General features: G+C 34.4%; 1 protein-coding gene across 1 annotated transcript; it reads left to right on the top strand.

The window, feature by feature from the left end:
- The first annotated feature begins 15084 nt into the window (after positions 1-15084).
- LOC135957618 (cytochrome P450 4d2-like) lies at positions 15085-17030 on the top strand. Its single transcript, XM_065508400.1, has 4 exons — positions 15085-15333; positions 15408-15867; positions 15939-16513; positions 16578-17030. Exons 1-4 carry the CDS (start codon positions 15171-15173, stop codon positions 16922-16924), a joined length of 1545 nt encoding a protein of 514 aa, XP_065364472.1. The 5' UTR covers positions 15085-15170; the 3' UTR covers positions 16925-17030.

Here is a 17030-nt window from a genome sequence, read left to right as displayed (position 1 = left end):
GATGAAAAACAGTTGGTTAAATAACTTCATACAGGCAACCGAATGATTTGTTTGATATCTCAATATTAGGGAATTTCTTCCCTCTTCTCGATCACCTAATTGTCGGAACCAATGTAGGACCTACCTCTTCTATAAATAGAGTAATTTTTTAATAAAATTTATAGCACCTACATACTTATGTGGACATGTTCCTGTTGAGTGTTTTATGCATAGAATAAACGCATAGAACGGAAGGAGAGAGTAAAAAATTACTCTCTTTTCACACATACGGGTGATACAAAAACAAAATACATGCAATACATTCTCATGAATTAGGTTTTTGACAGCAGACTTAGGTTTTAGTCTCTCAGTTACCTATCTAGTTGTTGTCTATGGTTTTATGTTTGGAAGTCAACAAATAATGAGATGCTATTGTGGATTTTTAGTCTTAGATTGGTTAGATTTAAGGGTATGAAATTGTGTTATTATCTTAAGATATTAATATTCTCCTCTGCTTTAAAAGGTGAAAAATTTGCGGAGATTTCGAAGGCATCATTAAAAGGAATAATTCTTTGATTTCAAATCCCTCTACTGGCATGAAGATATTTTGATGTCTTTAAATAAAGTATTCCAATATTTATGGACAGCTATTAATTTTAAATGTAGCTCATTAAGTGACTTATAAACATTTGTTTCATAGTTTGAGAATTCAGAAACAAAAAACAAGCATATTTGATAACATATTAAAGAGCAGTTGATAGATACTGAACTCGAACTGACTTTAGAATGTGAAAGTCCTATTTGAACATTTTAGCGGATGACAGATTTAAAGGGGCTCATTAATATTTGACCTTAAAATATAGGAAATCCATCAATAGCCTATGTAATGTGAAAGTTGTATTTGAAAAGTTGAACTGTCGATCTGAATCAACTTTTACAACGCAGATAATCAATTAGCCAATGTTTTTTATAACTCTATTAATGAAAGTATGACGAAGAAGCTTCCTTAGTCGCATCCATACTCCAAAATTACCTACCGAAACTAAGTCTTCTTTGACATAAAACCATACATTAAAATGGAATGTTAGACGTCGAAATTCTTCTTTCAACTTATCCATGGAAATAACGAATACTGAATCTCGAGATTTTTCATTGAAATCCACCATTCTACTATATGAAGAATATTAATAGCAATTTTTACAGTTTGGCGCAGTTTGCAGCCAATTTACATTATTCTTAATTATAAATGCGACTGCTAGTTAAATTCTTCTACCAGCAAAGATAACATTTAATCTCATACTGAATTTCATCTGTGTGTTATTGTGGACCAAATAATTTCTTCCAGGCGAAAATATGCGCCATTTTCAGTTGCGCCAGATACTGCTTGAGGAGTCTGATCAGGAGTACAAGGATTCTTGTGATGTCAGTTAGCCGAGGATCGCTTAGATTCTTATCTAGGCATTAGGACCTTTATAGAGACAAACTTTTGACCAGCAGAGGACTCCACACATTTCTGTGGAACCGATATCCTAAATTGGTATGATAGAGAGAAAACCGGCTGAAGTTTGTTTGTCACAGGTTAGAATTAATTAGGGTCAAACAGATAAATCCCTGAATTCAATATCGCTCGATAAGGGCGACCGTAGATTTTGTGAGAAGCTGGACGTAACCTCGAAGCAAGTTCTTTATGATTGCCTTATATTGGAGTCATATAGAGTGAAGCTTCTTGGTGAGGCCACATTAGCTCCAAGAGACGTCTATTATTTCTAACCATACAGTATTCTCAGTTGTATTCGGGAAGTCCAAATATAATGGTCGCAGTGCTTAAGACTTATTTAATCGAATCTAACCACTTTTTAAAATCGTTATCTCAATGAAATCCACAATTTCTTCGAAGTCATCGGCAACACTCTTCATCACCTGAACGAAGAATGTAAAACTCCAACTTAGGCATCATGACTGTGGACCATCTGAAAATCTTGGTTGTCACTGTTGACCGCCTTTTTACCTCCTCAGCACACGCGACTGCAATCACGCATAAACTGCGAAATAGGAACAAGGTCCTCAAGACACTAGCCGGCAGTACTTGGGGTATGGACTAAGAAACCTTGCTAGTTACCTACAAGACGATAGATCGGTCAGTGGTCAACTATGCTGCTCCAGTGTGGTCGCCTTCTTTGAGTGATACTCAGTGGAGAAATATTCAAATACGCAGCCTTAAGGACCGTCACAGGCTGCCTTCAAATTACCTACGAACACCACCTTCAAAAGGAAACAAAGGTTGTGCCGGTCAAGGAACACAATGTCATGTTGACGCAATAGTTCCTTCTGGGATGTCACCGGAAGAGTTATCTAAACTTCGACATCACACAGTTGGAGTCAGACAGGAGAAACAACGTAAAAACCAACTTAATATCAATAAAAACCATATTGAATCAATAAGAAACATTAACTAAAGTCTAGTAATGTTGAAATTTTTTATTTTAATATGGAAAAATATTAATTTAATACTGAAAATTATTGATTTATCGTATTTCAATATAATTTTTCTATTATAATGATTATTATTGAATTAATATGATGCGTTCTTATTTTCCCAGAGACTCCATCAATTCCGCGATAGCAGGATACCGTTTGAATGTCGTACTTGAAGGTCAAACGCCGAAAAAATTCTGCCGCATAAAACAAGAGTCGTTCTAGGACAACTAAAATCAGGATGGAGCAACAGGCTTAATGAATTTTGGTCCCGCATAGACCGTGCCGACCTCAATTTATCACCAGCATGTGGTCTAGGTCAACCGTTCAGCCAACTCTACTTCACTTCGTCGTCCTATGGATTTATAGACTCATCCAGTCGAAGTAACACAATTACTTGGACTTGAACAACATGCAGAACCCCCTGATTGAATATTGTAAAATTATTTATGCTGCTACAACAACAACGACAATCGTTTTCCTGCGGATTCCTACACTTTTAACATAAAATCATGGGCATAATTGAGGAAATCTTAATGAGTTTATTCAATTTTAATATTAGAGACAGCTATACGAATTCGGAAATGGAAATTTAATACTTAAGAATTACATGCCGTTTTGATGAGATTAGTATTAGAGAAAATCTTACCCTCATATAAGAAAACTATTCAACTTTTTTAATTATAATCGAGGAGCATTAAAGGTTAAAGGCAGAGTCGCAGCTTTCGGGACCTTTGGAACTAGGAGACAGAACTTTATCTTATCCCTCTTATATTTAAAAATTTGTAGATTTTGGGGCAAACATAAACCCGTACCTTGTTTCTATATTTTTTGTGAGAAATTTGTCATTCGATAATGCTCTTGTAAAACCCACATCGAGTAAGAGTAAATGTCTTTTAAAATTTTATTAGATTAGAGAGCTTCTCTGAGATTGAGATTTCTCACTTTCTTTGATCTGACACTACATACAATCTCCTATCAAAACAAGAGCTTATCAAATCTGACTTCTATAGGTCTTTAGCTTTATCATCCCTCAATTTTCATTCTTAGCTCACTATCAACCAATTATATAGTGAAGGTTGTCTTCATATCTAAGATTTGTAATTAATTTCCTAAAGTATGAACGATTAATATTTAAATATTTCTTTATTGATTAATTGTAAATAATAATTGGACATTTTAGGCTATATGATGAGAGTTCATGTCGGCTCTAAGAAAGTCATCAGGTTCGCTCGACGAAACCTCAGCTTTATGAAGTAGAAGCCCTAATAAGAAGAGCTTCTATAAAATATCCAATTGGCCAATAATAAATTTTTTCACAATCAAAATAAGTATAAAAAAATAAATGAGTCAGAATTAATTCATGCTTTTAAATTCAGTTGGTTTATTATTTCGTAACCGAGACTATTCAAAATCAAACGAATTGAATTTATATAAACATTTCATTAGAGATAAAAGTGACCAGGACTTTTGCTTGCGGTCACAAAGTTCAATAGGTCATAATTAATGAGTGTAAATCAGAAATGTTTAAAACAAAAGAGCTGAAACTCAAAATGGTGAAAAACCTCAATAGAAAAATTCTGGTTAGAAAGTAGGACTGTGTGATGATTTGTTATGAGCGAAGAAACTTGGGTAATTTCAAACTTTACATAGGTCCTGAATAGTAGTTTTCTATAGCGAATAATCGAAGAAATGTTCCTGAACATTATCAATCAGAAATTGGTTTCATTCCAAAGACAGCACAACAAATTTGAAATCATGACATTCAGTGAATACACGGAGTAAAATATTTTACTATAAAAAATGTCTAATGACCCGAACTGCTCAAAATTTCCACCTATTTGAAGATATTACACATTAGCCGTTGCCAATAGCAAACTCTAATGATAACTAATTAATTTCAGATTAAAATATTTACCTCTCTTCAGCATCTATTCGGTTTTTTGTTTCCTCACCACGAATTCATTCACTTACACACCTGACCCTCTTAACCTAATTCACCATACATACGTTTAGACAGTCTAAAGTTCAAATTGAAAAAAAATAAAAAATATAAACAAATGTATACAATGTCTATACATAATATGATTATTAATATTTTGGCACGAGTATAGTATGTTATTATTAGTCTGGCATATTATCATTTAAATATTATTTAAATACATATTTATTGTTATCAAAGTCCGTCTACGAAGTGTCTCATATTTATTGTTGTTATTGTTAAATATATTGTTAATATTTTTATAGGTTGTGTGACTTGTGCAAATTTCCGTTGTTCAAAATTACGACGATTTGCGGTAAACGCCTAAGAAAAGTGGGCTCGGCTGTGGTGTGAGTAATGTAAATAGACCCTTAATGGTTGGTTGTGGTGGTGGTGATAATCGCGAAAAAAAATTGGTCATTATGTTTGAGTGTAAATGTTGGGAAATTCAGCATGATCATGAACGAATTGAAGAGTTGCTACTCAACCTTAACCATTCTCTTAGATAGAGAAGATTGATTTATTTTTTGATTCCGAAGATTGGTAAAAGAAAAATCAGAATAAGAACAATATTTTCAACATTAACATTGGCTAAAATGGAATTCCTTTTTACAGGTTAATTACAGTTAATGGGATTTTGAAAATAGGAGATAATAGCTATCACTTGTATGTGTCAGTGCCCTTTATCTAGTTTGATATATAATAATCTTTAAAAGGGTATTTAGACGAATGGCAATCCTGAAACATGGACATTGCGAACTACAGCGACGAAGTCGCTTTTTACTTTACTCAATTGGATTCCAGTAGATCGAATGGCCAGGAAACTGGCACTAAACACTGCCTTTAGGCTCAACGCATGCAACGCATGGAATTTAAGACGCTATGGACATGTCTGCATAATAGAAAGATTACAAAATCATATTGACTATTGCACAATTTTGGTTTCTCAATCCCATCCAGTATGGAGCCCGCTGATGGTCTCTCCGTTGATGGAACGAGGCTATCAATCTATAAAGATGGGTCCAAAAAGGGGGAAAGGGTGGACGGGGGTATATACATTGCTGAATTCGGAATGAGAATATCCTTTAGACTCATAAATGGATGCAGCATCCTTTAGGGCGAGATATTGGCCATAAGAAGAGCGGCAAACTGGCTCTGATATTACAGTGTATCTGGTAGAGATATCCGTATATATACTGACAGTAAATCCGCAATTAAATCCCTGGTAGGTGTTTATACAACATCGAATATGGTCCAGGAATGCCGGACATCCTTAAATGAGATGGCGAGACATTCGACAGTTGTACTTACATGGGTACGTGGACAGAGGGATAATGAGGGTAATTGTATTGCTGATCACTTGGCGGGAAGAGGAGCCTTGATGTCGGACAACGAAATAGACTTCCTCTGTGGAATACCGCTGTCTACCAGCAAGGAACTGATACATGACGCATATTACGAACTTGCCCAAGCAAGGTGAGGAAATGAGTCCACCTGTGCCATCACAAGGATAATATGGCATGCGTTGGACTGTAAACGCACGTCGTATCTGCTTCGTTTACAACGAATATGACTGAGCAACATGGTGGCAATGATCACCGGGCATTGCACCTTCGGTACCCATGCTGCAAGACTTGGGTTATCTTACCACGACTACTGTAGAAGTTGTCAGAATGAGGAAGAGGAAGAGACCATCCTACACTTCTTCCGTAACTGAAGTTAGGCGAACGATGGTTTAATACCCTCTCCGGGTTATCTGTGAAGGATTTAAGGTGTATAGACGCCTTTATTAGGGAAAGCGGACATGCAAATTATGCCTCTTAGAGACCCACCAACCATCCCATGGTTTGCATTATTCGAACTCTTTGAATTCTCGACCTCTCTCTTCCTTCTTTTCTCTTTTTATACCCTTCACCATCGTGAGAAGGGTATATATAAGTTTGTCATTCCGTTTATAATTTCCACAATATAATTTTCTGACCCTATAAAATATATATATTCTGGATCCTTATAGATAGCGGAGTCGATTAAGCCATGTCCGTCTGTCTGTCTATCCGTCTGTTTGTTGAAATCAATTTTCTGAAGACCCCAGATATCTACGGGATCCAAATCTTCAATAATTCTGTCAGACATGCTTTCGAGAAGTTTCCTATTTAAAATCAGCAAAATCGGTCCACAAATGAGGAAAAAACCAGGATAACCTTGATTTTCGACCTATATCTGGAGTACTAAGTCATTAATATAGACAATGTGGATATCTAATGATAGATATTTCAAAGACCTCTGCAACGACGTATATAAGACCATAAAAGTTGGACCAACAATGGGTCAAAATCTTGAAATTTCACTATAACTTAATCTATAGATTTCCCTTTTCTTTAATTTCTATTTCCCTTTTCATTCTTTCTGTCTTAATTTTTCTTCTTCAGGTATCACAAAGGGAACGATTATTAGACCCAAGTGAGCTGTACGAGACGAAGGTTTTGGACGGCTGCCTGTATGCCATACCATAGTTTGAGAAGGGTCCAATATTGTTCATCATTTTCATTTATATTGACAGCAAATTCTTTAATAATCTCACTTACAATGACACAAATTTAATAAATAAAATAAAATAAAAAATAGACGCCAGATTACAAATTAAGATTAATGGCAGTTAAACGACCCAAGTCCTCAACAACTTTGCAAGTGTGTATTAGTAACAGAAAATATTTAAATAAAAAAATTAATTAATTAAAATATTATATGACATTTTTTTGAATAAAAATTTTGAACTGGACATTATTTTATACCCACCAGCCAAAGGTTATATATAGTTTGTCATTCCGTTTGTAACATATCGAAATATTGGTCGTAGAACCTAAAAGTAAATATATCCCGGGTCCTTATAACATTCTAAGACTAACTTCTGTCTGTTGTTGACACGATAGGGCCCCGAGGAAAGTACCTAAGGGGATAAAATTGCAGATATTCTTTATTGATTAGAAATATTTGGTATTGAAAATGAGTACAATCGCTCCAACTAAAATGAGAGACAATCCAATAAAAGTTGAAATTTTTCAAAAATGTTTTGCTAATTTCTTTAATATATTGCAAATAATATTGTTAGGTTTTTACCTTTTTAAAAACGTTGGTTTATTTCCTTTAAATAATTTGATTGCAAATAAAAGCCGTTTAGTAGTTTAAGGGCCATTATTAGAACTTGCCGTTATAGTTAAAGTTACCCTTAAGGGTACCTTTTTCTAATGCTTAAAGTTATAGTTAAAACCGCAAGTTGTAATAATGACCCTAAAAATTTTAACAATTCTTTATTTATTTAAATTTATACAACAGCAGTTTTAAAAAGTCACTCTGTGTATATAAATTCTCACTTGCCGAAAAGTGATCAAACACTGCCCGAACTCGAAAGAGTATGAGTAACTATGCCAAGTATATTATTTCGAGCTCGTGATGTTCACACCTGCCGGCGTATTTCATATATGTTGGAGAGTTTCTAATGTCACGCCAATTCCTAAAAGGGGACAGGTTAATAACCCTGAAAATTACCAATAGCAATTTGTTCGGCACTTTCCAAAGTATGCTAAACTACCATCTTGTTAAATATTTGAAGTCCAACAATTTATGGGTTTCTTAGGGACGCTCTACGAGAGACTTGGTAACCTACCTATCGGAAAAATTGTGTCGTTCCATTTACCGTTTAGGCGAAAGTAAAGTGGTGGCTCTAGGATATTTCCAAGGCGTTCCATAGATAGTGGAAAGGTGCTCTTTTATCAACACTTATTGATTTTGGAGTCGATTTATAACGAACTTTCTCAGTTATCGCACTATACGAGTTGCTATAGATGGGATCTCATTAAACGAGTTCAATATAAATTCTGGGGCACTGCAATTCTCCGTTATTTCTCCTATTATATTACTTATTTTTCTAACTTCATATTCAGTCTAGTCGAAGATTGGCGCAATGAGACAAAACATGAATGATTCCCTTAATTGGGACCTCTGAATTGGGTCGTTCGAGTAGGGTCGCTTTGAACGCTCGCAAGATGATTATAACCTCTATTAAGTGACACAATTAGAGTCTTGGCAAATTAAGCCAGTGCTTTTTCGCATCTTTTATTGGCAATAGGATTCAGATTCTGTTCCATGATCAGTTATTTTTCATGGAGAGCCTTAACGATGTGACAGCTGTTCTCAATAAAATTGAGCCAGACATTAATTTTAGAAAGACCCAAAATATTTCGTTCTTTTCAATAGGTTCTCGGTATTCGTATAAAATGTACGTAAACATGATGTACACATTCTTCAAAGATCAGAGATCTAAAAATGATTATTAATTAGTAAGAAAGCTTAACAAATTCCTAAAAACTACTCCCAGAAAGGTTATCAGTAGTGTAAAATTGGAAATTAGTTATGGAACTAAGTCTGGACTTGGTTGCTATCTCTCCCTGAAAAACCTCATATTTCTTGTATACAATTTACCAAAGAACATTAAACTGATCAGGACAGAAATGGATCAAGACTTTTTCCGGATGAATCCAAAAACAATTTAAGAGACAGTGATGGGAAAAAATTTGTAAGATGGCCAAAGGGAAAGAGTCGGGAACCCAAGCACAAAAATAATACAGTCAAATTGGCGGTGGAAATATATGATGTGGAGTTGCTTTTCAGGGCAAGGCATGGATTATATGGGATTGACAAAATATTTCATAGGAGTCGATTTTAATAATAAAATTATGTCTGGATTATTGCAGAAAAATACTCTTAAACGCACTCACTTATGCATCACTTTGGTTTCGACCTTATAATTTTTGCCAATGTTCGTAAAATCATAAGATAAAATTTAGCTGTTTCAACAAAATTCGTCTATCGCACTTTTCCAAAAAATCGCTGATTGGAAAAAGTTCAAGTTTTGGGTCATTGAAAAGCGCTAATTGGTAAAGTTGATCAACAGAGCCTTGAACGCGGTTATCCAAGTTGTTTTCGATTTTTCATGATTTTTTTAAAACAAAAAAATTAGCTATTTTCATGTAAAAAATATATTTTTTGCTTCAATTTGTTAATATAACTCCGAAACTACTGAGCCGATTAAAACGCAATATATAAACGGATTAAAGGTTATGTAAATCTCAACTCTTCTAAGTTTATTTTAATAACATCAAATTAACCCTTTTTGAGTTATCATTAACTATGTGGAGAAACGTCTAAAAAAATCAAAATTTTACTTAAAATTTTTTAAGAAAAAAACCTTTAACTTTCATAAATCTCTTACAAAATATTATATTACTAAACACAACATCATTTCTATTTAGTAGACACTAGATTTAACAATTTTCCACTAAATTATTTCATAACATTTGAGTGATACACACTAATCAAAGTTGAAAGATTCCAAAGTTCATTTCTAAAAATCAACAACAAAATTATCAATAAATAAAACTGTAAACAAACTGAATGTAAGAATGACAAGCAATTTTTTTGTTTTGGTCCCAATAATAAATAGGAAAACAGGTTTATGCAGCCTCTCTTGAACTTGAATTCGAAAAATACAAACTATTTAAGTTGAGATTTGTTTGGGAGACGGGTTTGAATTTATCACAAATTGTTGAGATAAAACTGGATTGAGAGAAGTGAATGGAAGTTACTCTTAAACAATATTAATGTTAGAGAGGGTAAATGGGGGATAAAAGTACTATTTAATAGAGATGTTTAAGTAAGTATTTCAACAACTTTATTAAGATGACCCTTATTAAAGTTTATTAAAATTCGTATTTTAATTTATATAATAGAAAAATTAAAATATCCAAGATTAGCTAAACATTATACCAAACAAAATTGGTCTTATATCTAATTAGTTCACAGTTGTTTCTTAAGGTTCCAAGTGCTTTACAAAAGTTATACATGATTTATTATAGATAAGACCCTAGATTTTGAATGTGAAAAAAACGGTACACAATTAGTTGCTCTCATAATTCGTTAGTTATCGATTTTCCGAGAATTTTGGTCGCCACATGTTTTAATGTTACCAGTACAAATTCATATTCAAAGCTATTGGACCTCAATAATTTGATCAAAGTTTTCTTTAAGATTTTAACTGCTCTACCAAAGTTATACATGATTTGTTAAAGATAAGACTTTAAATTTCTTATAGAAAAAATGGTACATAAAATAAATGGTCTCACAGTTCGTTAGTTATCGATTTTCCACGAATTTCTTACTCCACACATCTAATTAATTATGAGTGTTTATGATTTCTTTTTTCAATAATCATCATTCAAAGCCAAACAATATCAAACAATTCTTAGAAAACGCCAAAAATTAAAATACTATCGAATTTCTGCGAATTTTCGTGTACATGTGGCAATCTCTATAATCGTTTGTTTTTATCTTTTCAAATAATTATTGAAAATTTTAGTACAGAAATTAAAAAAAAAATTATCGAATTTCTGAGAATTTCTGTTTGTTCTTTGTGTGAAATAAGAAATAATTACTTGGAATATTAAAAAATTCGTAGAAAATCTAAAAAGATTGGACCTTAATTTAATATTTTGGTCACAAAGTTAATTACGTTACCAAGTATAATTATTCCTACCGTTATAGAAATAACTGCAATTACCGTTACCGCAAAAATGCTATTACCAAAATTATCGAAAATAGGGTTGATACAACTCAAGATTATAGACGAAACTATAGACGAGACTATAGACTAAACTGCAGCCTATATCTGAGACTGTTAGAGTATAGACGACACTATAGATGAGACTATAGGCGAGACTATAGGTGAGACTATAGACGAAACTATAGGTGAGACTATAGGCGAGACTATAGACGAACTATAGCTGAGACTATAGACGAACTATAGCTGAGACTATAGACGAAACTATAGGCGAGACTATAGGTGAGTCTATAGACGAAACTATAGGTGAGACTATAGGTGAGTCTATAGACGAAACTATAGGTGAGACTATAGGCGAGACTATAGCTGAGACTATAGACGAAACTATAGGCGAGACTATAGGCGAAACTATAGGTAAGACTATAGACGAAACTATAGGTGAGACTATAGGCGAGACTATAGGTGAGACTATAGGCGAGACTATAGGTGAGACTATAGACGAAACTATAGCTGAGTCTATAGACGAAACTATAGGCGAGACTATAGGTGAGACTATAGACGAAACTATAGGTGAGACTATAGGTGAGACTATAGACGAAACTATAGGTGAGACTATAGGCGAGAATATAGGTGAGACTATAGGCGAGACTATAGGTGAGACTATAGACGAAACTATAGCTGAGACTATAAACGAAACTATAGGTGAGACTATAGGCGAGACTATAGGCGAGACTATAGGTGAGACTATAGACGAAACTATAGCTAAGACTATAGACAAAACTATAGGTGAGACTATAGGCGAGACTATAGGTGAGACTATAGGCGAGACTATAGGTGAGACTATAGGCGAGACTATAGGTGAGACTATAGGCGAGACTATAGGTGAGACTATAGGTGAGACTATAGGTGAGACTATAGGCGAGACTATAGGTGAGACTATAGGCGAGACTATAGGTGAGACTATAGGCGAGACTATAGGTGAGACTATAGGCGAGACTATAGGTGAGACTATAGATGAAACTATAGCTGAGACTATAGACGAAACTATAGGCGAGACTATAGACGAAACTATAGGTGAGACTATAGGTGAAACTATAGGTGAGACTATAGGTGAAACTATAGACGAAATTATAGCTGAGACTATAGACGAAACTATAGCTGAGACTATAGACGAAACTATAGGCGAGACTATAGGTGATACTATAGACGAAATTATAGCTGAGACTATAGACGAAACCATAGGCGAGACTATAGAAGAAACTATAGCTGAGACTATAGACGAAACTATAGGTGAGACTATAGAAGAAACTATAGCTGAGACTATAGACGAAACTATAGGTGAGACTATAGTTGAGACTATAGACGAAACTATAGCTGAGACTGTAGAAGAAACTATAGGCGAGACTAGCGATGAGACTAGAGATGAGACTATAGACAAGATTATACAGACTATAGATACTATAGACGAAACTATAAATGATACAGTTGACAGGATTATAGACAAAACTGTATAAGAGATTATTAGCGAGAGTATAGATATATAAATAGTAGTTGTCATCCAGTTTTAAACTGAGGGATTTATTGTAGATCTCTTATTCAACCTGAGTTAAATCTAATGAATCTTAAATGTCTCACGAATTAAAGCACAATATTCAAATAATACAGTCTTTTAAACAATTCCTCACCATCTGGTCTTAGCTTCTAAAAATTATTTTAATAAACATAAACTTTGACGCAGTTAATGCAAGGCCCAGACAAGCGATAATAGTTTCTAAAATCATAATTATTATGATTGTCAACAATTTATTAATGTCAATGTTCGTTCGCCAGCCTATAGTTCGTTTCAGGTTCCTTATCTTCGGTTGAACCAGTATACGTACCTATATAAACAAATCATTATTCTGATTTTAATGTCATAAACACAATTGTGTTCCACACCTAAACACAGTGGCATCGCAGAAAAGTGTTATTGCTAAGAATTTTATAAAACTAAGGGCACTGCTACACGTTCAATATATATTGTGATATTTGGATCACGATCCATTGTAATGGATCACGCAAAATTAGGTTTTCTGCAATTTGGATCGCGATCCATCAATACTGCATGCTACATGATTAATAAATATCGCGATACTGGATAGCGGTCAATATATATTCAACGTGTAGCAGTGCCCTAAGAAATTGGCAATGCCGTCATTTGGGTAATGGCTTTGTGAGGAAACTAACAATATTGCGGACATTAGAAGGGAGTTTCAATGTCGACATTCAGGACATAAACATTTTAGCAAAAATGTATCCTGATGGGAACACTATTAAATTTTCAGATTTGGTAATCTACTGATAATGTAGATAACTAGAATTAGCTTTGAACTAAGATACATTGTTGTCATCCGGAATAGGATAATTTGTGAGGAAATTCCAAAACTAGAAGTATGAAACTATAGACGAAACTAAGGACAATACTATAGACTCGACCGAAACGATGTTACAGACGAGACTATAACGAAACTAAAGACGAAATAATAACGAAAGTAAAGACGAGACAAAAACAAAACTGGAAACGAGACTAGAGACAAGACGAGGCGATATTATAAACGAGACTATAGATGTCACTATAGAGACTACGAGACTAGAGACGATGTTAGAGGCGATACTATAGATGAGACTAGATGCTACAATATAATATAGACGGAACTATAGACGAGACTAGCGACAATACTATAGACTATATATGAAACTAGAGATAATACACGAAACTGCAGGCTATACTATAAATAAGAATAGCGACGAGACTACAGGCGATACTATAGACGAAACTACAGACGATACTAATAACAAGACTATAGACGAGGCTATATACGAGACTATATGCAATAACATAGACGAGACTAGCGACAAGACTATATATGAAACTAGAGACGATACTATTAACGAGACTAGAGATGATAATAAAGACGAAGCTATAGACGAGACTTGAGAATATATACGATACTATGGAAGGGACTAGAGACGATACTATAGACGAGACTAAAGATGATACTATAGATGAGACTAGATGCGATAATATAGACGAAACTATAGGAGATACTATAGACGAGACTATAGACGATACTATAGACGAGACTAGAGGCGATACTATAAGCGAGACTAGATAATATATACGATACTATAGATGGGACTAGAGACGATACTATAGACGAGACTAAAGATGATACTATAGATGAAACTATAGGCGATACTATAGACGAGACTAGAGGCGATACTATAAGCGAGACTAGATAATATATACGATACTATAGATGGGACTAGAGACGATACTATAGACGAGACTAAAGATGATACTATAGATGAGAATAGATGCGATAATATAGACGAAACTATAGGAGATACTATAGATGATACTATAGACGAGACTAGAGGCGATACTATAAGCGAGACTAGATAATATATACGATACTATATATGGGACTAGAGACGATATTATAGACGAGACTAAAGATGATACTATAGATGAGAATAGATGCGATAATATAGACGAGACTAGAGGCAACACTAAAGACGCGACTAGAGACGAGACTAGAGACTTTATACGAGACTAAAGACGATACTATATACCAGACATCGGCAAAGAGCCACCTTAAGAGCTCTCTGGTTTTATTTTCTTTCACACGTACGTAATTGGCAAACAAAATTAAAAGAAATCATTCTTACAAACCTTTGTATCAGTGCACTGAATGCCAGAGAGCGCTACTCAAAAAACGCAAAGTGGTGATAGAGTGCAAATGCAATTTTACTTTCTGCCGATGTCTGCTATATACAGTTTATATTCTGATCTCTTTTGTCTTGTGTTATCAATTGTGTTTTTACTTGAAAACAATACACGGCGTATGAGTTTTTTCTTTTTTTAAACATTTCTCTTCATTAGAATCTCTTATTTCTTTTAATTACATTAATTAAAAATGTTTCTCTTGCGGCCTGCAACTTGAGTTCCACAGCTAAAAATTTGGAAAAACCATTTAGTTATCTTTCTCGACAGTTGGTTTACGGTTGTATGGCTGCTCCAGCTACAATCGTTACAATTTTTATTACTAATACTTTTTTGATTTTGCTTGTCTAATCTAAATGTGGGGTACTTTATTAATTAGTGCCTTTATTTTACTATTAATATGGGATTATTTCAATAAGAAACATCGCAATGAAATATTAAGAAAATCCAATATCTATGGCGGTCTATCGCTGCCTTTAATAGGAGGAGCTTTGCGTATGGTGGGCACCAACTCACAAAGTAAGTCCATTGAGTTTAAATACAAAGGTTAATTGATATTAATTACAGTGTTTTATATTAAAAATTTCACACAGATGTCATCGATCGTTTGCGTTTGTTTGTTAAGGAAAATGGCAAAATGTTTCATACTTGGGTTCTACATCAGCTGGTTGTATTTTGTGCCGATCCTAAGGTCCTAGAGACTCTGCTTAGTAGTCCCGTGCATATAACAAAGAATAATGTCTATGATATGTTGTCTTTGTGGTTGGGAGATGGTCTGCTTATGAGTACGGGCAAAAAGTGGCACACACGTCGCAAGATCATAACGCCCAGTTTTCATTTCAAGATTTTGGAGGAGTTTGTGGAGATATTTGATCGTCAAACTAATGTTATGATCAAGCAGTTAAGTGCTAAGGTCAAAGATGAAAATGTAGCCATTGATATGTTTCCGGTAGTGTGTTTGACAGCTTTGGATATCATAGCAGAGACGGCCATGGGAGTACAGGTTAATGCTCAGTCGAATCCGAATATTGGTTATGTGCAGTCGGTGAAAATGTGAGTAGTGCTTCCAACAGATTCTTCATTTTGTATTGTAAACATTGAATAATGATTTTATTTCTTTTCAGAGTAACCGAAATCATCTCAACTCGCCTACGTAAACCTCTCTGGCGCACAGATGGTCTCTTCAAACTATTTGCCCCTCATGTTCATCAAAACATGATGAAACACATAAATCTTATGCAAAATTTTACCAAAGATGTCATCGAAAAACGTCGAGACACCCTAGAAAACTTACTCAAAAATACAGACACCGAAAAACCTCAAGAAATTGATGAAGATGATGCCATTGGTGGTAAGAAACATATGGCTCTCCTAGATCTTCTGTTGCAAGCCTCAGTTGAGGGAAAACCTTTAAGCAATGAGGATATACGTGAAGAGGTGGAAACTTTTATGTTTGAAGGACATGATACCACCACCAGTGGTACCTCATTTGCTCTCTATGTAATATCCAGACACCCCGAGGTGCAAAAGAAATTATTTGCCGAAATAAGAGAAGTAATAGGAGATGATAAGAATCAAGCGCCCTCCTATAGACAATTGCAAAATCTACGTTATATGGAATGTGTTATAAAGGAATCAATGAGATTGTATCCTCCAGTACCCATAATTGGCAGATATTTTAAAGAGGATACGGATTTGAGTAAGTAGCCACGATTTTTTATGATTTTATTATGAATAAAAATGTATCTTTTTTTTTCCTCTAGATGGCACTATTATACCCGGTGATTGTCATTTAAATGTACCCTTATTTGTGGTCTTACGTGATCCTGACTACTTCCAAGATCCCAATGACTTTAAGCCCGAACGTTTTGCTTCAGAAAATCCCGAAGATATTTTTCCATTTGCCTATACGCCCTTTAGTGCGGGGCCACGCAATTGTATTGGTCAAAAATATGCTATGCTGGAAATGAAGAGTGTTATAAGTAAAATTTTGCGTCATTATGAATTGCTGCCTGTAGGACCTGAGGTGGTGCCGGTATTGAGTTTAATTTTACGTTCCAAAACTGGCACACATATTGGTTTAAAACCGAGATTGTACTCGGTGTATTAGTAGTATTATTAATCTTTGAATTGAAAAACAAAGGTGGATTAAAAGCTTTTCAAAATATATTTTTTTTAGAAAATTAGAAGCATATTAAAATTCTGTATATTAAAAA

The sequence above is a fragment of the Calliphora vicina genome, chromosome 4 (genome assembly GCF_958450345.1).
Source record: "Calliphora vicina chromosome 4, idCalVici1.1, whole genome shotgun sequence".
NCBI classification, from domain to species: Eukaryota; Metazoa; Arthropoda; class Insecta; order Diptera; family Calliphoridae; genus Calliphora; species Calliphora vicina.
Note: the sequence above shows the minus strand (reverse complement) of the source record. Positions and strands in the feature narration are given on the sequence as shown.

Bases quoted from the DNA above. Each gene is read 5' to 3' on its own strand.
- LOC135957618 (XM_065508400.1), top strand. From the start codon at position 15,171: ATGTGGGGTACTTTATTAATTAGTGCCTTTATTTTACTATTAATATGG. The intron at 15,334-15,407 runs GTAAGTCCATTG...AATTTCACACAG, and splicing joins GGTGGGCACCAACTCACAAA to ATGTCATCGATCGTTTGCGT. The intron at 15,868-15,938 runs GTGAGTAGTGCT...ATTTCTTTTCAG, and splicing joins TATGTGCAGTCGGTGAAAAT to AGTAACCGAAATCATCTCAA.